Here is a 27,590-nt window from a genome sequence, read left to right on the forward strand (position 1 = left end):
CACCCACCCACTCACTCACCCACTCACTCACTCACCCACCCACTCACCCACTCACTCACTCCCCACCCACTCACTCACCCACCCACCCACTCACCCACTAACTCACCCACCCACCCACTCACTCACACACTCACTCACCCACCCACTCACCTACTCACCCACTCACCTACTCACCCACTCACCTACTCACCCCACTCACCCACTCACTCACCCACTCACTCACCCACTCACTCACCCACTCACACACTCACTCACCCACTCACCCACTCACCCACCCACTCACTCACCCACTCACCCACTCACTCACCACTCACCCACCCACTCACTCACTCACCCACCCACTCACTCACCCACTCACCCACCCACTCACCCACCCACTCACCCACTCACTCACCCACTCACCCACCCACCCACTCACTCACCCACTCACTCACCCACTCACCCACTCACCCACCCACCCACTCACTCACTCACCCACTCACTCCACCCATTCACTCACTCACTCACTCACCCACTCACCCACTCACTCACCCACCCACCCAACCACTCACTCACTCACTCACCCACCCATTCACTCACTCACTCACCCACTCACTCACCCACTCACCCACCCACTCACTCACTCACCCATTAACTCACCCACTCACTCACCCACCCCACCCCTCACTCACCCACTCACTCACTCACCCACTCACTCACCCACCCACTCACTCACCCACTCACTCACCCACCCACTCACTCACCCACTCACTCACTCACTCACCCACCTACTCAACCACTCACTCACTCACCCACTCACCCACTCACTCACCTACTCACTCACCCACCCACCCACTCACTCACCCACATACTCACCCACTCACCCACCCACTAACCCACTCACCCACCCACTAACTCACCCACCCACTAACTCACCCACCCACTAACCCCACCCACCCACTAACCCACCCACTAACTAACCCACCCACTAACCCACCCACTAACCCACCCACTCACTGTGTTGGTCTTCTCCCCAGTACGTTGACTCGGCTGATCTGGAGGCTGGAGTCCAGTCAACGGATCCAGTCAAGTATCACGAGGCCTGGCAGAAGCTCTGCAGTGCAGAGTGAGACACACACAGATAGACACACACAGATAGACACACACAGATAGACACACAGATAGACACACACAGATAGACACACACAGATAGACACACACAGATAGACACACAGACAGACACACACACAGACAGACACACACACAGATAGACACACAGACACACAGATAGACACACAGATAGACACACAGATAGACACACAGATAGACACACAGATAGACACACACACACACAGATAGACACACACACAGACACACAGATAGACACACACAGATAGACACACAGATAGACACAGATAGACACACAGATAGACACACACAGATAGACACACACAGATAGACACACACAGATAGACACACAGATAGACACACACACAGATAGACACACACACAGACACACACACACAGATAGACACACAGATAGACACAGATACACACACAGACAGACACACACACAGATAGACACACAGATAGACACACACAGATAGACACACACAGATAGACACACAGATAGACACACAGATAGACACACAGACACACACAGATAGACACACACAGATAGACACACACAGATAGACACACACAGATAGACACACACAAATAGACACACACAGATAGACACACACAGATAGACACACACAAATAGACACACACAGATAGACACACACAGATAGACACACACAGATAGACACACACAGATAGACACACACACAGATAGACACACACACAGATAGACACACACACAGATAGACACACACAGATAGACACACACAGATAGACACACACAGACACACACACAGACACACAGATAGACACACACAGATAGACACACACAGATAGACACACACAGATAGACACACACAGATAGACACACACAGATAGACACACACAGATAGACACACACAGATAGACACACAGATAGACACACAGATAGACACACACAGATAGACACGCACAGATAGACACGCACAGATAGACACACACACAGACACACACATAGACACACACATAGACACACACATAGACACAGACACACACACAGACACACACAGACACACACATAGACACACAGATAGACACACACACAGATAGACACACACACAGATAGACACACACAGATAGACACACAGATAGACACACAGATAGACACACACAGATAGACACACAGATAGACACACACAGATAGACACACAGATAGACACACACAGATAGACACACACAGATAGACACACAGATAGACACACACAGACACAGATACACACACAGACAGACACACACACAGATACAGACACACAGATAGACACACAGACACAGATAGACACACACACAGATACACAGATAGACACAGACACACACACAGACACACACACAGATAGACACAAACAGATAGACACACATACACACAGACACACACAGATACACACACACAGATATACACACACACAGACACACAGATAGACACACACACAGATAGACACACACACAGATACACACACACACAGATAGACACACATAGATAGACACACACAGACACACAGACACACACACAGATAGACACACATACACACAGATAGACACACAGATAGACACACAGACACAGATAGACACACACACAGACACAGATAGACACACACAGATAGACACACACACACAGATAGACACACACAGACACACACAGACACACAGATAGACACACACACAGATAGACACACAGACAGACAGATAGACACACAGATAGACACACACAGATAGACACACACACTGTGATACACACACACAGTGTGTCACTGTGTGTGTATCACTGTGTGTGTCACTGTGTGTGTGTATCACTGTGTGTGTCACTGTGTGTGTCACTGTGTGTGTCACTGTGTGTGTCACTGTGTGTGTGTGTCACTGTGTGTGTCACTGTGTGTGTGTCACTGTGTGTGTCACTGTGTGTGTGTCACTGTGTGTGTCACTGTGTGTGTCTGTGTGTGTGTCACTGTGTGTGTCACTGTGTGTGTGTCACTGTGTGTGTCACTGTGTGAGTGTCACTGTGTGTGTGTCACTGTGTGTGTGTCACTGTGTGTGTGTGTCACTGTGTGTATCACTGTGTGTGTGTGTCACTGTGTGTGTGTGTCACTGTGTGTGTGTCACTGTGTGTGTGTCACTGTGTGTGTGTCACTGTGTGTGTGTCACTGTGTGTGTCACTGTGTGTGTCACTGTGTCACTGTGTGTGTCACTGTGTGTGTGTCACTGTGTGTGTCACTGTGTGTGTCACTGTGTGTCACTGTGTGTGTCACTGTGTGTGTGTCACTGTGTGTGTGTCACTGTGTGTGTGTCACTGTGTGTGTGTCACTGTGTGTGTGTCACTGTGTGTGTCACTGTGTGTGTGTCACTGTGTGTGTGTCACTGTGTGTGTCACTGTGTGTGTGTCACTGTGTGTGTGTCACTGTGTGTGTGTGTCACTGTGTGTGTGTCACTGTGTGTGTCACTGTGTGTGTCACTGTGTGTGTGTCACTGTGTGTGTGTCACTGTGTGTGTGTGTCACTGTGTGTGTGTCACTGTGTGTGTCACTGTGTGTGTGTCACTGTGTGTGTGTCACTGTGTGTGTCACTGTGTGTCACTGTGTGTCACTGTGTGTGTGTCACTGTGTGTGTCACTGTGTGTGTCACTGTGTGTGTGTCACTGTGTGTGTCACTGTGTGTGTGTCACTGTGTGTGTCACTGTGTGTGTCACTGTGTGTGTGTCACTGTGTGTGTCACTGTGTGTGTCACTGTGTGTGTGTGTCACTGTGTGTGTGTGTCACTGTGTGTATCACTGTGTGTGTGTCACTGTGTGTGTGTCACTGTGTGTGTGTCACTGTGTGTGTGTCACTGTGTGTGTGTCACTGTGTGTGTGTCACTGTGTGTGTCACTGTGTGTGTCACTGTGTGTGTCACTGTGTGTGTGTCACTGTGTGTGTCACTCTGTGTGTGTCACTGTGTGTCACTGTGTGTCACTGTGTGTCACTGTGTGTCACTGTGTGTGTGTCACTGTGTGTGTCACTGTGTGTGTGTCACTGTGTGTGTCACTGTGTGTGTGTCACTGTGTGTGTCACTGTGTGTGTGTCACTGTGTGTGTCACTGTGTGTGTGTCACTGTGTGTGTCACTGTGTGTGTCACTGTGTGTGTGTCACTGTGTGTGTGTCACTGTGTGTGTGTCACTGTGTGTGTCACTGTGTGTGTGTCACTGTGTGTCACTGTGTGTGTGTCACTGTGTGTGTGTCACTGTGTGTGTCACTGTGTGTGTGTCACTGTGTGTGTCACTGTGTGTGTGTCACTGTGTGTGTGTCACTGTGTGTGTGTCACTGTGTGTCACTGTGTGTGTGTCACTGTGTGTGTGTCACTGTGTGTGTGTCACTGTGTGTGTCACTGTGTGTGTGTCACTGTGTGTGTCACTGTGTGTGTGTCACTGTGTGTGTGTCACTGTGTGTGTGTCACTGTGTGTGTCACTGTGTGTGTCACTGTGTGTGTCACTGTGTGTGTGTCACTGTGTGTGTCACTGTGTGTGTGTGTCACTGTGTGTGTCACTGTGTGTGTGTGTCACTGTGTGTGTGTCACTGTGTGTGTCACTGTGTGTGTGTCACTGTGTGTGTGTCACTGTGTGTGTGTCACTGTGTGTGTCACTGTGTGTGTCACTGTGTGTGTCACTGTGTGTGTGTGTCACTGTGTGTGTCACTGTGTGTGTGTCACTGTGTATGTCACTGTGTGTATCACTGTGTGTGTCACTGTGTGTGTGTCACTGTGTGTGTGTGTCACTGTGTGTGTCACTGTGTGTCACTGTGTGTGTGTCACTGTGTGTGTCACTGTGTGTATCACTGTGTGTGTGTATGTGTGTCACTGTGTGTGTCACTGTGTGTGTGTCACTGTGTGTGTCACTGTGTGTGTGTCACTGTGTGTGTGTGTCACTGTGTGTGTGTGTCACTGTGTGTGTGTCACTGTGTGTGTCACTGTGTGTGTGTCACTGTGTGTGTCACTGTGTGTGTGTCACTGTGTGTGTGTCACTGTGTGTGTGTCACTGTGTGTGTCACTGTGTGTGTGTCACTGTGTGTGTCACTGTGTGTGTGTCACTGTGTGTCACTGTGTGTGTGTGTCACTGTGTGTGTGTGAGTCACTGTGTGTGTCACTGTGTGTGTGTCACTGTGTGTGTGTCACTGTGTGTGTGTCACTGTGTGTGTGTCACTGTGTGTGTGTCACTGTGTGTGTGTCGCTGTGTGTGTGTCGCTGTGTGTGTGTCACTGTGTGTGTGTCACTGTGTGTGTGTCACTGTGTGTGTGTCACTGTGTGTGTGTGTCACTGTGTGTGTGTCACTGTGTGTGTGTCACTGTGTGTGTCACTGTGTGTCACTGTGTGTGTGTCACTGTGTGTGTGTCACTGTGTGTGTGTCACTGTGTGTGTGTCACTGTGTGTCACTGTGTGTGTGTCACTGTGTGTGTGTCACTGTGTGTGTGTCACTGTGTGTGTGTCTATGTGTGTGTGTGTGACTGTGTGTGACTGTATCTGTGTGACTGTGTGTGTGTGTGTATCTGTGTGTGTGTGACTGTGTGTGTCTGTGTGTGACTGTCTCTGTGTGTGTGTCTGTGTGTGACTGTCACTGTGTGTGTGTCACTGTGTGTGTCACTGTGTGTGTCACTGTGTGTGTGTCACAGTGTGTGTCACTGTGTGTGTCACTGTGTGTGTGTCACAGTGTGTGTCACTGTGTGTGTCACTGTGTGTGTGTCACTGTGTGTCACTGTGTGTGTGTCACTGTGTGTGTCACTGTGTGTGTGTCACTGTGTGTGTGTCACTGTGTGTGTGTCACTGTGTGTGTGTCACTGTGTGTGTCGCTGTGTGTGTCACTGTGTGTGTCACTGTGTGTGTGTGTCACTGTGTGTGTCACTGTGTGTGTCACTGTGTGTCACTGTGTGTGTCACTGTGTGTGTGTCACTGTGTGTGTCACTGTGTGTGTGTGTGTCACTGTGTGTGTGTGTCACTGTGTGTCACTGTGTGTGTCACTGTGTGTCACTGTGTGTGTCACTGTGTGTGTGTGTGTCACTGTGTGTGTCACTGTGTGTGTCACTGTGTGTGTCACTGTGTGTGTGTGTCACTGTGTGTGTGTCACTGTGTGTGTCACTGTATGTGTCACTGTGTGTGTGTGTCACTGTGTGTGTCACTGTGTGTGTGTCACTGTGTGTGTCACTGTGTGTCACTGTGTGTCACTGTGTGTCACTGTGTGTGTGTCACTGTGTGTGTCACTGTGTGTGTCACTGTGTGTGTCACTGTGTGTGTCACTGTGTGTGTCACTGTGTGTGTGTGTGTCACTGTGTGTGTCACTGTGTGTGTGTCACTGTGTGTGTCACTGTGTGTGTGTCACTGTGTGTGTGTCACTGTGTGTGTGTCACTGTGTGTGTCACTGTGTGTGTGTCACTGTGTGTGTGTCACTGTGTGTGTGTCACTGTGTGAGTGTCACTGTGTGTGTGTCACTGTGTGTGTGTCACTGTGTGTGTCACTGTGTGTGTCACTGTGTGTGTGTCACTGTGTGTGTGTCACTGTGTGTGTGTCACTGTGTGTGTGTCACTGTGTGTGTGTCACTGTGTGTGTGTCACTGTGTGTGTCACTGTGTGTGTGTCACTGTGTGTGTGTCACTGTGTGTGTGTCACTGTGTGTGTGTCACTGTGTGTGTCACTGTGTGTGTGTCACTGTGTGTGTCACTGTGTGTGTCACTGTGTGTGTCACTGTGTGTGTCACTGTGTGTGTCACTGTGTGTGTCACTGTGTGTGTCACTGTGTGTGTCACTGTGTGTGTCACTGTGTGTGTGTCACTGTGTGTGTCACTGTCACTGTGTGTGTGTCGCTGTGTGTGTCACTGTGTGTGTCACTGTGTGTGTCACTGTGTGTGTGTCACTGTGTGTGTCACTGTCACTGTGTGTGTGTCACTGTGTGTGTGTCACTGTGTGTGAGTGTGTGTGTCACTGTGTGTGTCACTGTGTGTGTCACTGTGTGTGTCACTGTGTGTGTCACTGTGTGTGTCACTGTGTGTGTGTCACTGTGTGTGTCACTGTGTGTGTGTCACTGTGTGTGTGTCACTGTGTGTGTCACTGTGTGTGTGTCACTGTGTGTGTGTCACTGTGTGTGTGTCACTGTGTGTGTCACTGTGTGTGTCACTGTGTGTGTCACTGTGTGTGTCACTGTGTGTGTCACTGTGTGTGTGTCACTGTGTGTGTCACTGTGTGTGTCACTGTGTGTGTCACTGTGTGTGTCACTGTGTGTGTCACTGTGTGTGTCACTGTGTGTGTCACTGTGTGTGTCACTGTGTGTGTCACTGTGTGTGTCACTGTGTGTGTCACTGTGTGTGTCACTGTGTGTGTCACTGTGTGTGTCACTGTGTGTGTGTCACTGTGTGTGTCACTGTGTGTGTGTCACTGTGTGTGTCACTGTGTGTGTCACTGTGTGTGTGTCACTGTGTGTGTCACTGTGTGTGTCACTGTGTGTGTGTGTCACTGTGTGTGTCACTGTGTGTGTCACTGTGTGTGTGTCACTGTGTGTGTCACTGTGTGTGTCACTGTGTGTGTCACTGTGTGTGTCACTGTGTGTGTCACTGTGTGTGTCACTGTGTGTGTCACTGTGTGTGTGTCACTGTGTGTGTCACTGTGTGTGTGTCACTGTGTGTGTCACTGTGTGTGTCACTGTGTGTGTGTCACTGTGTGTGTCACTGTGTGTGTCACTGTGTGTGTGTGTCACTGTGTGTGTCACTGTGTGTGTCACTGTGTGTGTGTCACTGTGTGTGTCACTGTGTGTGTGTCACAGTGTGTGTCACTGTGTGTGTGTCACTGTGTGTGTCACTGTGTGTGTGTGTCACTGTGTGTCACTGTGTGTGTCACTGTGTGTGTCACTGTGTGTGTGTCACTGTGTGTGTGTCACTGTGTGTGTCACTGTGTGTGTCACTGTGTGTGTCACTGTGTGTGTCACTGTGTGTGTCACTGTGTGTGTGTCACTGTGTGTGTCACTGTGTGTGTGTGTCACTGTGTGTGTCACTGTGTGTGTCACTGTGTGTGTCACTGTGTGTGTCACTGTGTGTGTCACTGTGTGTGTCACTGTGTGTGTGTCACTGTGTGTGTGTCACTGTGTGTGTGTCACTGTGTCACTGTGTGTGTGTCACTGTGTGTGTGTCACTGTGTGTGTGTGTCACTGTGTGTGTCACTGTGTGTGTGTCACTGTGTGTGTGTCACTGTGTGTGTGTCACTGTGTGTGTGTCACTGTGTGTGTCACTGTGTGTGTGTCACTGTGTGTGTGTCACTGTGTGTGTGTCACTGTGTGTGTGTCACTGTGTGTGTGTCACTGTGTGTGTCACTGTGTGTGTGTCACTGTGTGTGTCACTGTGTGTGTGTCACTGTGTGTGTGTCACTGTGTGTGTGTCACTGTGTGTGTCACTGTGTGTGTGTCACTGTGTGTGTCACTGTGTGTGTGTGTCACTGTGTGTGTCACTGTGTGTGTGTCACTGTGTGTGTGTCACTGTGTGTGTCACTGTGTCACTGTGTGTGTGTCACTGTGTGTGTGTCACTGTGTGTGTGTGTCACTGTGTGTGTCACTGTGTGTGTGTCACTGTGTGTGTGTCACTGTGTGTGTGTCACTGTGTGTGTGTCACTGTGTGTGTGTGTGTCACTGTGTGTGTCACTGTGTGTGTCACTGTGTGTGTCACAGTGTGTGTCACTGTGTGTGTGTCACTGTGTGTGTGTGTCACTGTGTGTGTGTCACTGTGTGTGACACTGTGTGTGTCACTGTGTGTGTGTGTGTGTGTGTCACTGTGTGTGTCACTGTGTGTGTGACACTGTGTGTGTGTCACTGTGTGTGTCACTGTCACTGTGTGTGTGTCACTGTGTGTGTGTGTCACTGTGTGTGTGTCACTGTGTGTGACACTGTGTGTGTCACTGTGTGTGTGTGTGTGTGTGTCACTGTGTGTGTCACTGTGTGTGTGACACTGTGTGTGTGTCACTGTGTGTGTCACTGTCACTGTGTGTGTGTCACTGTGTGTGTCACTGTGTGTGTCACTGTGTGTGTCACTGTGTGTGTCACAGCGGGGTTCTCGTTCCCGGTGGCTTTGGGATCCGTGGCACGGAGGGGAAGATCTCAGCTGTGTCGTGGGCACGGAAAAACAACAAACCCTTTTTAGGTGACACTCACACACAGTGACACACACACAGTGACACACACACTCACACACAGTGACACACACACAGTGACACACACAGTGACACACACAGTGACACACACAGTGACACACACAGTGACACACACAGTGACACACACAGTGACACACACACAGTGACACACACACAGTGACACACACAGTGACACACACACAGTGTGACACATACAGTGACACATACACAGTGACACACACACACACAGTGACACACACACAGTGACACACACACACACAGTGACACACACACAGTGACACACACACACAGTGACACACACACACAGTGACACACACACACAGTGACACACACAGTGACACACACACACAGTGACACACACAGTGACACACACAGTGACACACACACACAGTGACACACACACACAGTGACACACACACACAGTGACACACACAGTGACACTCACACACAGTGACACACACACAGTGACACACACACTCACACACAGTGACACACACACAGTGACACACACAGTGACACACACAGTGACACACACAGTGACACACACAGTGACACACACAGTGACACACACAGTGACACACACACAGTGACACACACACAGTGACACACACAGTGACACACACACAGTGTGACACATACAGTGACACATACACAGTGACACACACACACACAGTGACACACACACAGTGACACACACACACACAGTGACACACACACAGTGACACACACACACAGTGACACACACACACAGTGACACACACACACAGTGACACACACAGTGACACACACACACAGTGACACACACAGTGACACACACAGTGACACACACACACAGTGACACACACACACAGTGACACACACACACAGTGACACACACAGTGACACACACACACAGTGACACACACAGTGACACACACAGTGACACACACACACAGTGACACACACACTCACACACACAGTGACACACACACTGTGACACAGTGACACACAGTGACACACACAGTGATACACACACAGTGATACACACACAGTGACACACACAGTGACACACAGTGACACACACAGTGACACACACACTCACACACAGTGACACACACAGTGACACACACACAGTGACACACACAGTGACACACACAGTGACACACACACAGTGACACACACACACAGTGACACACACACACAGTGACACACACAGTGACACACACAGTGACACACACACAGTGACACACACACAGTGACACACACACAGTGACACACACAGTGACACACACACAGTGACACACACACAGTGACACACACACAGTGACACACACACACAGTGACACACACACAGTGACACACACACAGTGACACACACAGTGACACACACAGTGACACACACACAGTGACACACACACAGTGACACACACACAGTGACACACACACAGTGACACACAGTGACACACAGTGACACACACAGTGAAACACACAGTGACACTCACACACAGTGACACACACAGTGACACACACAGTGACACACACACAGTGACACACACACAGTGACACACACACAGTGACACACACAGTGACACACACACAGTGACACACACACAGTGACACACAGTGACACACACAGTGACACACACAGTGACACACAGTGACACACACAGTGACACACACAGTGACACTCACACACAGTGACACACACAGTGACACACACACAGTGACACACACAGTGACACACACACACAGTGACACACACAGTGACACACACACACAGTGACACACACACAGTGACACACACTGACACACACAGTGACACACACACACAGTGACACACACAGTGACACACACACAGTGACACACACAGTGACACACACACACAGTGACACACACACTGACACACACAGTGACACACACACTCACACACACACTCACACACACAGTGACACACACACAGTGACACACACACAGTGACACACACACAGTGACACACACAGTGACACACACACAGTGACACACACACAGTGACACACACAGTGACACACACAGTGACACACACACAGTGACACACACAGTGACACACACAGTGACACACACACACAGTGACACACACACTCACACACACAGTGACACACAGTGACACACACACAGTGACACACACACTCACACACACAGTGACACACACACTGTGACACAGTGACACACAGTGACACACACAGTGACACACACACACACAGTGATACACACACAGTGATACACACAGTGACACACACAGTGACACACAGTGACACACACAGTGACACACACACTCACACACAGTGACACACACAGTGACACACACACAGTGACACACACAGTGACACACACACAGTGACACACACACACAGTGACACACACACACAGTGACACACACAGTGACACACACACAGTGACACACACAGTGACACACACACAGTGACACACACACAGTGACACACACACACACAGTGACACACACACAGTGACACACACACACAGTGACACACACACAGTGACACACACAGTGACACACACAGTGACACACACACAGTGACACACACACAGTGACACACACACAGTGACACACAGTGACACACAGTGACACACACAGTGACACACACAGTGACACTCACACACAGTGACACACACAGTGACACACACAGTGACACACACACAGTGACACACACACAGTGACACACACAGTGACACACACACAGTGACACACACACAGTGACACACACACAGTGACACACAGTGACACACACAGTGACACACACAGTGACACACAGTGACACACACAGTGACACACACAGTGACACTCACACACAGTGACACACACAGTGACACACACAGTGACACACACACAGTGACACACACAGTGACACACACAGTGACACACACACAGTGACACACACAGTGACACACACACACAGTGACACACACAGTGACACACACACAGTGACACACAGTGACACACACACACAGTGACACACACACTGACACACACAGTGACACACACACTCACACACACACTCACACACACAGTGACACACACAGTGACACACACACAGTGACACACACACAGTGACACACACACAGTGACACACACACAGTGACACACACAGTGACACACACACAGTGACACACACACACAGTGACACACACAGTGACACACACAGTGACACACACACAGTGACACACACAGTGACACACACAGTGACACACACACACAGTGACACACACACAGTGACACACACACAGTGACACACACACAGTGACACACACAGTGACACACACACAGTGACACACAGTGACACACACACAGTGACTCACACACAGTGACACACACACAGTGACACACACACAGTGACACACAGTGACACACACAGTGACACACACAGTGACACACACAGACACACACAGTGACACACACAGTGTCACACACACAGTGACACACACAGTGACACACACAGTGTCACACACACAGTGACACACACAGAGACACACACAGTGACACACACACAGTGACACACACAGTGACACACACAGTGACACACACACAGTGACACACACAGTGACACACACACAGTGACACACACAGTGACACACACACAGTGACACACACAGTGACACACACAGTGACACACACACACAGTGACTCACACACAGTGACACACACAGTGACACACACAGTGACACACACACAGTGACACACACAGTGACACACACAGTGTCACACACACAGTGACACACACAGTGTCACACACACACAGTGACACACACACACAGTGACACACACACAGTGACACACACAGTGACACACACAGTGACACACACACAGTGACACACACAGTGACACACACACAGTGACACACACAGTGACACACACACACAGTGACTCACACACAGTGACACACAGTGACACACACACAGTGACACACAGTGACACACAGTGACACACACACAGTGACATACACACAGTGACACACACAGTGACACACACAGTGACACACACAGTGACACACACACAGTGACACACACACAGTCACACACACAGTGACACACACACTCACACACAGTGACACACACACTCACACACACAGTGACACACACACAGTGACACACACACTCACACACAGTGACACACACACAGTGACACACACAGTGACACACACAGTGACACACACACACAGTGACACACACAGTGACACACACACAGTGACACACACACAGTGACACACACAGTGACACACACAGTGACACACACACACAGTGACACACACACAGTGACACACACAGTGACACACACACACAGTGACACACACACTCACACACACAGTGACACACAGTGACACACACACAGTGACACACACACTCACACACACAGTGACACACACACACAGTGACACACACAGTGACACACACAGTGACACACACACAGTGACACACACACAGTGACACACACACACAGTGACACACACACAGTGACACACACAGTGACACACACAGTGACACACACACAGTGACACACACACACAGTGACACACACAGTGACACACACACAGTGACACACACAGTGACACACACAGTGACACACACACACAGTGACACACACACAGTGACACACACAGTGACACACACAGTGACACACACACAGTGACTCACACACAGTGACACACACACAGTGACACACACAGTGACACACACACAGTGACACACACAGTGACACACACAGACACACACAGTGTCACACACACAGTGACACACACAGTGACACACACAGTGTCACACACACAGTGACACACACAGAGACACACACAGTGACACACACACAGTGACACACACAGTGACACACACACAGTGACACACACAGTGACACACACACAGTGACACACACAGTGACACACACACAGTGACACACACAGTGACACACACAGTGACACACACACACAGTGACACACACAGTGACACACACAGTGACACACACACAGTGACACACACAGTGACACACACAGTGTCACACACACAGTGACACACACAGTGTCACACACACACAGTGACACACACAGTGACACACACACACAGTGACACACACACAGTGACACACACAGTGACACACACACAGTGACACACACACAGTGACACACACACAGTGACACACACAGTGACACACACAGTGACACACACAGTGACACACACACAGTGACTCACACACAGTGACACACAGTGACACACACACAGTGACACACACAGTGACACACACACAGTGACACACACAGTGACACACAGTGACACACACACAGTGACATACACACAGTGACACACACAGTGACACACACAGTGACACACACACACAGTGACACACACACACAGTGACACACACACAGTCACACACACACTCACACACACAGTGACACACACACTCACACACACACAGTGACACACACACACAGTGACACACACACAGTGACACACACAGTGACACACACACAGTGACACACAGTGACACACACAGTGACACACACAGTGACACACACACAGTGACACACACACAGTGACACACACACAGTGACACACACAGTGACACACACACAGTGACACACACACAGTGACACACACACAGTGACACACACACAGTGACACACACAGTGACACACAGTGTACACACACACACAGTGACACACACACACAGTGACACACACACAGTGACACACACAGTGACACACACAGTGACACACACACAGTGACACACACACAGTGACACACACACAGTGACACACACACAGTGACACACAGTGACACACACTCACACACACTCACACACACACAGTGACACACACAGTGACACACACACAGTGACACACAGTGACACACACAGTGACACACACAGTGACACACACAGTTACACACACAGTGACACACACAGTTACACACACAGTGACACACACACACAGTGACAGTGACACACAGTGACACACACAGTGACACACACACAGTGACACACACACAGTGACACACACACAGTGACACACACACAGTGACACACACAGTGACACACACAGTGACACACAGTGACACACACAGTTACACACACAGTGACACACACACACAGTGACACACACACACAGTGACACACACACAGTGACACACACACTCACACACACAGTGTGACACACACAGTGACACACACACAGTGACACACACACAGTGACACACACACAGTGACACACACACACAGTGACACAGTGACACACACACACAGTGACACACACACAGTGACACACACACACAGTGACACAGTGACACACACACACACAGTGACACACACAGTGACACACACACAGTGACACACACACACAGTGACACACACACAGTGACACACACACAGTGACACACAGTGACACACACACAGTGACACACACAGTGACACACACAGTGACACACACACACAGACACACAGTGATACACACACAGTGACACACACACACAGTGACACACACACAGTGACACACACACACAGTGACACAGTGACACACACACACAGTGACACACACACAGTGACACACACACACAGTGACACACACAGTGACACACACACACAGTGATACACACACAGTGACACACACACACAGTGACACACACACAGGGACACACACACGGTGACACAGTGACACACACACAGTGACACACACACAGTGACACACACACACAGTGACACAGTGACACACACACACAGTGACACACACACAGTGACACACACACACAGTGACACACACAGTGACACACACACACAGTGATACACACACAGTGACACACACACACAGTGACACACACACAGGGACACACACACGGTGACACAGTGACACACACACACACACAGTGACACACACACAGTGACACACACACACAGTGACACACACAGTGACACACACACACAGTGATACACACACAGTGACACACACACACAGTGACACACACACAGGGACACACACACGGTGACACACACACAGTGACACACACACACAGTGACACACAGAGACACACACACACAGTGACACACACACAGTGACACACACACACAGTGACACACACAGTGACACACACACGGTGACACACACACAGTGACACACACACACAGTGACACACAGAGACACACACAGAGACACACACACAGTGACACACACACAGTGACACACACACACAGTGACACACACAGTGACACACACACACAGTGACACACACAGTGACACACACACACAGTGACACACACACAGTGACACACACACACAGTGACACACACAGTGACACACACACACAGTGACACACACAGTGACACACACACAGTGATACACACACAGTGACACACACACAGTGACACACACACAGTGACACACACACACAGTGACACAGTGATACACACACACAGTGACACACACACAGTGACACACACACACAGTGACACAGTGATACACACACACAGTGACACACACACAGTGACACACACACAGTGACACACACAGTGACACACACACACAGTGATACACACACAGTGACACACACACACAGTGACACACACACAGGGACACACACACGGTGACACAGTGACACACACACACACAGTGACACACACACACAGTGACACACACACAGTGACACACACACACAGTGACACAGTGACACACACACACAGTGACACACACACAGTGACACACACACACAGTGACACACACAGTGACACACACACACAGTGATACACACACAGTGACACACACACACAGTGACACACACACAGGGACACACACACGGTGACACAGTGACACACACACACACAGTGACACACACACAGTGACACACACACACAGTGACACACACAGTGACACACACACACAGTGATACACACACAGTGACACACACACACAGTGACACACACACAGGGACACACACACGGTGACACACACACAGTGACACACACACACAGTGACACACAGAGACACACACACAGTGACACACACACAGTGACACACACACACAGTGACACACACAGTGACACACACACGGTGACACACACACAGTGACACACACACACAGTGACACACAGAGACACACACAGAGACACACACACAGTGACACACACACAGTGACACACACACAGTGACACACACAGTGACACACACACAGTGACACACACACAGTGACACACACACACAGTGACACACACACACAGTGACACACACAGTGACACACACACAGTGAGACACAGTGACACACACAGACACACACACAGACACACACAGACACTCATACACACACACTCATACATACACACACATACAACAACAACAACCGCCATTCGCCACTAAGTGGCGGTGACATCACCACGACGCTTGTGCCAGGCTATGTGCACCCTGAGGCTACCACGTGAAGTGTCGAACGCCCGCTGGCAGGAGGTCACGGGGCAGACCCAGGTGCCACGGGTCGACTGACTGAGATGACTGGCTGATGCACCACCTGTGCCCCCTACTGTGCCAACCTGCTGTGCTTTAGCCACCCGGCGCTCCGCTCGTTGTTGTGAGCGTCGCTCCTCCGCCCTCCGTTGTTGTTGGAGGGCGACTGCCTCCAACTGCCCAGTAGCGTCCTTCACGAGCCTCCTCCACAGAGGCCGATCTTGACACCGCTGGTACCAGTCATAGGCAAGTCCACTCAGCTCCACGTCCTCCTGTACCACGTCACTCCATCCCTTCTCTAGCCCCGTGCCGCGCCCGCTTAGCCCCCTCGATCCGGCCGAACAAAAGCTGATGTTCATGATGATGTTGATGATGATTATGATGATGTTGGTGTTGATGATGTTGATGATGATGTTGATGATGATGTTGATGATGTTGATGGTGTTTATGTCCCCAGGAGTTTGTCTGGGTATGCAGCTTGCAGTGATTGAGTTTGCAAGACATCAGCTGGGATGGACAGGTACAGAATATCACAACGACATCACCACCATCAGCAACATCAACAACATCACCACCTCCACCATCACCTCCACCATCACCATCATCACCATCATCAACAACATCACCACCACCATCACCACCATCGCCACCATCAACAACATCAACATCTTCACCACCATCACCACCATCACCACCATCACCACCACCATCATCACCATCACCACCATCACCACCACCATCACCACCATCATCACCAACATCACCATCAAAATCACCACCATCACCATCACAACCACCACCATCACCACCATCATTACCACCACCATCACCACCACCATCATCACCACCACCATCACCATCATCACCACCACATCACCACCATCACCACCACCATCATCACCACCACCATCACCATCACCACCATCACCACCACCATCACCATCATCACCACCACCACCACCATCACCACCACCATCACCATCACCACCATCACCACCACCACCATCACCACCATCACCACCACCACCATCACCACCACCACCACCATCACCACCATCACCACCACCATCACCACCACCATCACCACCACCACCACCATCATCACCATCACCACCACCATCACCACCACCATCACCACCATCATCCCCTGTGTTAATCACTGTAGGTGGCGCCGCTGATGATGATGATGATACTACTACTGATGATGATGATACTACTGATCATGACACTACTGATGATGATACTACTACTGATGTTGGTGGTGAATGTTTTTCTTTTTTCAGATGCAAATTCCACGGAGTTTGACCCAGATACCAAACATCCAGTGGTGAGAATTATCATCAGTAGTAGTAGTATCATTAGGAGTAGTAGTATCATCATCAGTAGTAGTAGTATCATCAGTAGTAGAATCATCATCATTAGTAGTAGTATCATCATCATCAGTAGTAGTATCATTATTAGTAGTAGTATCATCAGTAGTAGTAGTATCATTAGTAGTATCATCATCAGTAGTAGTATCATCATCAGTAATAGTATAATCATCATCGGTAGTAGTATCATCATCATTGGTAGTAGTAGTATCATTAGTAGTAGTAGTATCATTAGTAGTAGTAGCATCATCAGTAGTAGTATCATCAGTAGTAGTAGTATCATCATCAGTAGTAGTATCATCATTAGTAGTAGTAGTATCATCATCAGTAGTAGTAGTATCATTAGTAGTAGTATCATCAGTAGTAGAATCATCATCAGTAGTAGTAGTATCATCATCAGTAGTAGTAGTATCATCATCATCAGTAGTAGTATCATCATCATCAGTAGTAGTATCATCATCATCAGTAGTAGTATCATCATTAGTAGTAGTATCATCATCATCAGTAGTAGTAGTATCATTAGTAGTAGTAGTATCATTATCATCAGTAGTATCATCATTAGTTGTAGTATCATTATCAGTAGTAGTATCATCATCATCAGTAGTAGTAGTATCATCATCAGTAATAGTATCATCATCAGTAGTAGTATCATCATCATTGGTAGTAGTAGTATCATCATCAGTAGTAGTATCGTCATCAGTAGTAGTATCAGCACTGTGTGGGTGGGTGAGTGAGTGAGTGGTGAGTGAGTGGGTGAGTGAGTGGTGAGTGAGTGGTGAGTGGTGAGTGAGTGGTGAGTGAGTGAGTGGTGAGTGAGTGGTGAGTGAGTGAGTGGTGAGTGAGTGGGCTGGTGAGTGAGTGGGCTGGTGAGTGAGTGGTGAGTGAGTGGTGAGTGAGTGGTGAGTGAGTGGGTGAGTGGTAAGTGAGTGGTGAGTGAGTGGTGAGTGAGTGGTGAGTGAGTGGTGAGTGAGTGGTAAGTGAGTGGTGAGTGAGTGAGTGAGTGGTGGGTGAGTGAGTGAGTGGGTGAGTGAGTGGGTGGGTGGGTGGTGAGTGAGTGAGTGGTGAGTGAGTGGTGAGTGAGTGGTGAGTGAGTGGTGAGTGAGTGGTGAGTGAGTGAGTGGTGAGTGAGTGGGCAAGTGAGTGGTGAGTGAGTGATGAGTGGTGAGTGAGTGGTGAGTGAGTGAGTGGTGAGTGAGTGGTGAGTGAGTGAGTGGTGAGTGAGTGGTGAGTGGGTGAGTGGTAAGTGAGTGGTGAGTGAGTGGTGAGTGAGTGGTGAGTGAGTGGTGAGTGAGTGGTGAGTGAGTGAGTGGTGAGTGAGTGGTAAGTGAGTGGTGAGTGAGTGGTGAGTGAGTGGGTGGGTGAGTGAGTGGGTGGGTGGGTGGTGAGTGAGTGAGTGGTGAGTGAGTGGTGAGTGAGTGGTGAGTGAGTGGTGAGTGAGTGAGTGGTGAGTGTGTGAGTGGTGAGTGTGTGAGTGGTGAGTGAGTGGTGAGTGTGTGAGTGGTGAGTGAGTGAGTGAGTGGTGAGTGGGTGAGTGAGTGGTGAGTGGGTGAGTGAGTGGTGAGTGAGTGAGTGGTGACTGAGTGAGTGGTGAGTGAGTGAGTGGTGAGTGAGTGAGTGGTGAATGGGTGAGTGGGTGAGTGGTGAGTGAGTGAGTGGTGAGTGAGTGGTGAGTGAGTGGTGAGTGTGTGAGTGGTGAGTGATTGGTGAGTGAGTGGTGAGTGAGTGGTGAGTGAGTGGGTGAGTGAGTGAATGGTGAGTGAGTGAGTGGTGAGTGAGTGGTGAGTGAGTGGTGAGTGAGTGGTGAGTGAGTGGTGAGTGATTGGTGAGTGAGTGGTGAGTGAGTGGTGAGTGAGTGGTGAGTGAGTGGTGAGTGAGTGGTGAGTGAGTGGTGAGTGAGTGGTGAGTGAGTGGTGAGTGATTGGTGAGTGAGTGGTGAGTGAGTGGTGAGTGAGTGGTGAGTGAGTGGTGAGTGAGTGGTGAGTGAGTGGTGAGTGAGTGGTGAGTGAGTGGTGAGTGAGTGGTGAGTGATTGGTGAGTGAGTGGTGAGTGAGTGGTGAGTGAGTGGTGAGTGAGTGGTGAGTGAGTGAGTGGTGAGTGAGTGGTGAGTGAGTGAGTGAGTGGTGAGTGGGTGAGTGAGTGGTGAGTGAGTGGTGAGTGAGTGAGTGGTGAGTGTGTGAGTGGTGAGTGGTGAGTGAGTGGTGAGTGAGTGAGTGGGTGAGTGAGTGAGTGGTGAGTGAGTGGTGAGTGAGTGGTGAGTGAGTGGTGAGTGAGTGGTGAGTGGTTTTCCAGGTGGTGGACATGCCAGAACATAACCCAGGTGACATGGGTGGGACCATGAGACTGGGAAAGCGAACAACAATCTTCAAGACTTCAAACTCTGTACTGCGTGAGTCACCCACTCACCACTCACCACTCACCCAGTCACTCACCACTCACTCACCACTCACCACTCACTCACCACTCACTCACTCACTCACCACTCACTCACTCACCACTCACTCACCCACTCACCCACTCACTCACTCACCCACCCACTCACCCACTCACTCACCCACTCACCCACTCGTTCACTCACCACTCACTCGCTCACTCACCCACTCACTCACCCACTCGTTCACTCACCACTCACTCACTCACTCACCCAGTCACTCACTCACCCAGTGACTCACCCAGTCACTCACCCACTCACTCACCACTCACTCACCCACCCACTCACCACTCACTCACCACTCACTCACCCACTCACTCACTCACCACTCACTCACTCACTCACCCAGTCACTCACTCACCCAGTCACTCACCACCCACTCACTCACCCACTCACCCACCCACCCACTCACTCACCCACCCACTCACCCACTCACCCACCCACTCACTCACTCACTCACCCACCCACTCACCCAGTCACTCACCCACTCACTCACTCACCCACCCACTCACCCACTCACTCACCCACTCACCCACCCACTCACTCACCCACTCACTCACTCACCACTCACTCACCCACTCACCCACTCACTCACTCACCCACCCACTCACCACTCACTCACTCACCACTCACTCACTCACTCACTCACCCACCCACTCACCCACTCACTCACTCACCCACTCACTCACTCACCACTCACTCACTCACCCAGTCACTCACCACTCACTCACCCACTCACTCACTCACCCACTCACTCACCCACTCACCCACTCACCACTCACTCACCCACTCACTCACTCACCCACTCACCCAGTCACTCACCACTCACTCACCACTCGCTCACTCACTCACTCACCACTCACTCACTCACCACTCACTCACTCACCACTCACTCACCCAGTCACTCACTCACTCACCCAGTCACTCACTCACTCACCCAGTCACCCACTCACTCACCACTCACTCACCACTCACTCTCTCACTCACTCACTCACCCACTCACTCACTCATCCACCCACCCACTCACTCACTCACTCACCCAGTCACTCACTCACTCACTCACCACTCACTCACTCACTCACCCACTCACTCACCCACCCACTCACTCACTCACCCACTCACTCACTCACCACTCACTCTCTCACTCAATCACTCACTCACCACTCACTCACTCACCACTCACTCACCCAGTCACTCACTCACCACTCACTCACCACTCACTCACTCACCCACTCACTCACCCACTCACTCACTCACCCACTCACTCACCCACTCACTCACCCACTCACTCACCCACTCACTCACTCACTCACCCACTCACTCACTCACTCACCCAGTCACTCACTCACCCACTCACTCACCCACCCACCCACTCACCCACCCACTCACCCACCACTCACTCACCCACTCACTCACTCACCCACTCACTCACCACTCACTCACCCACTCACTCACTCACTCACCCACTACTCACCATCCGTTATGTTCCAGGTCAGCTTTACGGAAACAAAGACTCAGTGGATGAGAGACATCGCCATAGATACGAGGTGAGATGATGGTGGTGGTGATGGTGGTGGTGATGGTGGTGGTGATGGTGGTGATGGTGGTGGTGGTGATGGTGGTGGTGATGGTGGTGGTGGTGGTGATGGTGGTGGTGATGGTGGTGGTGATGGTGGTGGTGGTGATGGTGATGGTGGTGATGGTGGTGGTGATGGTGGTGGTGGTGATGGTGGTGGTGATGGTGGTGGTGGTGGTGATGGTGGTGGTGATGGTGGTGATGGTGGTGGTGGTGATGGTGGTGGTGGTGGTGATGGTGGTGGTGGTGATGGTGGTGGTTGTGATGGTGGTGGTGATGGTGGTGGTGGTGATGGTGATGGTGGTGGTGGTGATGGTGGTGGTGGTGATGGTGGTGATGGTGGTGGTGATGGTGGTGGTGGTGATGGTGGTGGTGGTGGTGATGGTGGTGGTGGTGATGGTGGTGGTTGTGATGGTGGTGGTGATGGTGGTGGTGGTGATGGTGATGGTGGTGGTGGTGATGGTGGTGGTGGTGGTGGTGATGGTGGTGGTGGTGATGGTGGTGATGGTGATGGTGGTGATGGTGATGGTGGTGGTGATGGTGGTGGTGATGGTGGTGGTGATGGTGGTGGTGATGGTGGTGGTGGTGATGGTGGTGGTGATGGTGGTGGTGATGGTGGTGGTGATGGTGGTGGTGGTGATGGTGGTGGTGGTGATGGTGGTGATGGTGATGGTGGTGATGGTGGTGGTGATGGTGGTGGTGATGGTGGTGGTGGTGATGGTGGTGGTGATGGTGGTGGTGGTGGTGATGGTGGTGGTGGTGATGGTGGTGGTGATGGTGGTGGTGATGGTGGTGATGGTGATGGTGGTGATGGTGGTGATGGTGGTGGTGGTGATGGTGGTGGTGGTGGTGATGGTGGTGATGGTGGTGGTGGTGGTGGTGGTGGTGGTGATGGTGGTGGTGATGGTGGTGGTGGTGATGGTGGTGGTGGTGATGGTGGTGATGGTGATGGTGGTGGTGGTGATGGTGATGGTGGTGGTGATGGTGGTGATGGTGGTGGTGGTGGTGGTGGTGATGGTGGTGGTGGTGGTGGTGATGGTGGTGGTGATGGTGGTGGTGGTGATGGTGGTGGTGGTGATGGTGGTGGTGGTGGTGATGGTGGTGATGGTGGTGGTGGTGATGGTGGTGGTGATGGTGGTGATGGTGGTGACGGTGATGGTGGTGGTGATGGTGGTGATGGTGGTGGTGGTGATGGTGATGGTGGTGATGGTGATGGTGGTGGTGGTGATGGTGGTGGTGATGGTGGTGGTGGTGATGGTGGTGGTGGTGATGGTGGTGGTGGTGATGGTGGTGATGGTGGTGGTGGTGGTGATGGTGGTGGTGGTGATGGTGGTGATGATGATGATGGTGGTGATGGTGATGGTGGTGGTGATGGTGGTGATGGTGGTGGTGATGGTGGTGGTGATGGTGGTGATGATGATGACGATGGTGGTGGTGATGATGATGGTGTTTGGGGTGTGGAAGGTGAATCCGGTGGTGGTGGTGATGGTGATGATGATGGTGGTGGTGATGGTGGTGATGATGGTGGTGATGGTGGCGATGGTGATGATGATGGTGATGGTGGTGATGGTGATGGTGGTGTTTGGGGTGTTGAAGGTGAATCCGGTGATGGTGGTGGTGGTGATTATGATGGTGATGACGATGATGGTGTTTGGGGTGTTGAAGGTGAATCCGGTGATGGTGGTGTTGGTGGTGGTAGTGATGGTGGTGATGATGATGATGGTGGTGATGGTGGTGATGGTGGTGGTGGTGATGATGGTGATGATGATGATGATGATGACGATGATGATGCTGATGATGGTGTTTGGGGTGTTGAAGGTGAATCCGGTGTTGGTTCCGGAGTTTGAGAGCCGTGGACTTCGCTTTGTTGGCCAAGATGCTGACGGAGTGAGGATGGAGGTGCTGGAGTTAGATGGTGAGATCACTCACCACGTCACTCACCACGTCACTCACCACGTCACTCACCACGTCACTCACCACGTCACTCACCACGTCACTCACTCACTCACCACGTCACTCACCACGTCACTCACCACGTCACTCACCACGTCACTCACCACGTCACTCACCACGTCACTCACTCACTCACTCACCACATCACTCACTCACCACGTCACTCACCACGTCACTCACCACGTCACTCACCACGTCACTCACCACGTCACTCACCACGTCACTCACCACGTTACTCACCACGTCACTCACCCACTCACTCACTCACCACGTCACTCACCACGTCACTCACCACGTCACTCACCACGTCACTCACCACGTCACTCACCACGTCACTCACCACGTCACTCACCATGTCACTCACCACGTTACTCACCACGTTACTCACCACGTTACTCACCACGTCACTCACCCACTCACTCACTCACCACGTCACTCACCACGTCACTCACCACGTCACTCACCACGTCACTCACCACGTCACTCACCACGTCACTCACCACGTCACTCACCACGTCACTCACCACGTCACTCACCACGTTACTCACCACGTTACTCACTCACCACGTCACTCACCACGTTACTCACCACGTCACTCACCACGCCACTCACCACGTCACTCACCACGTCACTCACCACGTCACTCACTCACTCACCACGTCACTCACCACGTCAATCACCACGCCACTCACCACGTCACTCACCACGTCACTCACCACGTCACTCACTCACTCACCACGTCACTCACCACGTCACTCACCACGTCACTCACTCACCACGTCACTCACTCACTCACCACGTCACTCACCACGTCACTCACCACGTCACTCACCACGTTACTCACTCACCACGTCACTCACCACGTCACTCACTCACCACATCACTCACCACATCACTCACCACGTCACTCACCACGTCACTCACCACGTCACTCACTCACTCACCACGTCACTCACCACGTCACTCACCACGTCACTCACCACGTCACTCACCACATCACTCACTCACCACGTCACTCACCACATCACTCACCACATCACTCACTCACCACGTCACTCACCACGTCACTCACTCACTCACCACATCACTCACCACATCACTCACCACGTCACTCACCACGTCACTCACCACGTCACTCACCACGTCACTCACCACGTCACTCACTCACCACATCACTCACCACGTCACTCACCACGTTACTCACCACGTCACTCACCACGTCACTCACCACGTCACTCACTCACTCACCACATCACTCACCACATCACTCACCACATCACTCACCACGTCACTCACCACATCACTCACCACGTCACTCACCACATCACTCACCACGTCACTCACCACGTCACTCACCACGTCACTCACCACATCACTCACTCACCACGTCACTCACCACGTCACTCACCACGTCACTCACCACGTCACTCACCACATTACTCACCATGTCACTCACCACATCACTCACCACGTCACTCACCACGTCACTCACCCCGTCACTCACCACGTCACTCACCACGTCACTCACCACGTCACTCACCACATCACTCACCACGTCACTCACTCACCACATCACTCACCACGTCACTCACCACGTCACTCACCACATCACTCACCACGTCACTCACCACATCACTCACCACGTCACTCACCACATCACTCACCACGTCACTCACTCACCACATCACTCACCACGTCACTCACCACGTCACTCACCACGTCACTCACCACATCACTCACCACGTCACTCACTCACTCACCACGTCACTCACCACGTCACTCACCACGTTACTCACCACATCACTCACCACATCACTCACCACGTCACTCACCACATCACTCACCACGTCACTCACTCACTCACCACATCACTCACTCACTCACCACGTCACTCACCACATCACTCACCACGTCACTCACCACATCTATCACCACATCACTCACCACGTCACTCACCACGTCACTCACCACGTCACTCACCACGTCACTCACCACGTCACTCACCACGTCACTCACCAGGTTATTCACTCACCACATCACTCACCACATCACTCACCACGTCACTCACCACGTCACTCACTCACTCACCACGTCACTCACCACGTCACTCACCACGTCACTCACCACGTCACTCACCACGTCACTCACCAGGTTACTCACTCACCACGTCACTCACCACATCACTCACCACGTCACTCACCACGTCACTCACCACGTCACTCACCACGTCACTCACCAGGTTACTCACTCACCACGTCACTCACCACGTCACTCACCACGTCACTCACCACGTCACTCACCACGTTACTCACCACGTCACTCACCACGTCACTCACCACATCACTCACCACGTCACTCACCACGTCACTCACCACGTCACTCACCACGTCACTCACCAGGTTATTCACTCACCACATCACTCACCACGTCACTCACCACGTCACTCACTCACTCACCACGTCACTCACCACGTCACTCACCACGTCACTCACCAGGTTACTCACTCACCACGTCACTCACCACATCACTCACCACATCACTCAC

The 27,590-nt window shown here is 51.2% G+C and overlaps 1 protein-coding gene across 1 annotated transcript in view; it reads left to right on the top strand.

Moving 5' to 3' along the window:
- Positions 1-989: 989 nt before the first annotated feature.
- The window catches only part of LOC142908544 (CTP synthase 1-like), a gene marked incomplete at its 5' end in the record, with an annotated part of 47,784 nt that continues 21,183 nt past the window's right edge, over positions 990-27,590 (top strand). Inside the window, 7 exons of the mRNA XM_076059289.1 lie at positions 990-1,105; positions 9,171-9,265; positions 18,177-18,239; positions 19,003-19,046; positions 21,379-21,475; positions 23,009-23,064; positions 24,912-25,008. Coding sequence (XP_075915404.1) covers positions 990-1,105; positions 9,171-9,265; positions 18,177-18,239; positions 19,003-19,046; positions 21,379-21,475; positions 23,009-23,064; positions 24,912-25,008 — 568 coding nt within the window. The remainder of the gene's footprint in view (positions 1,106-9,170; positions 9,266-18,176; positions 18,240-19,002; positions 19,047-21,378; positions 21,476-23,008; positions 23,065-24,911; positions 25,009-27,590) is intronic.

The sequence above is a fragment of the Petromyzon marinus genome (genome assembly GCF_048934315.1).
Source record: "Petromyzon marinus isolate PM22_M1 ecotype Great Lakes invasive population chromosome 85 unlocalized genomic scaffold, UKy_Petmar_22M1.pri1.0 chr85_unloc.4, whole genome shotgun sequence".
NCBI classification, from domain to species: domain Eukaryota; kingdom Metazoa; phylum Chordata; class Hyperoartia; order Petromyzontiformes; family Petromyzontidae; genus Petromyzon; species Petromyzon marinus.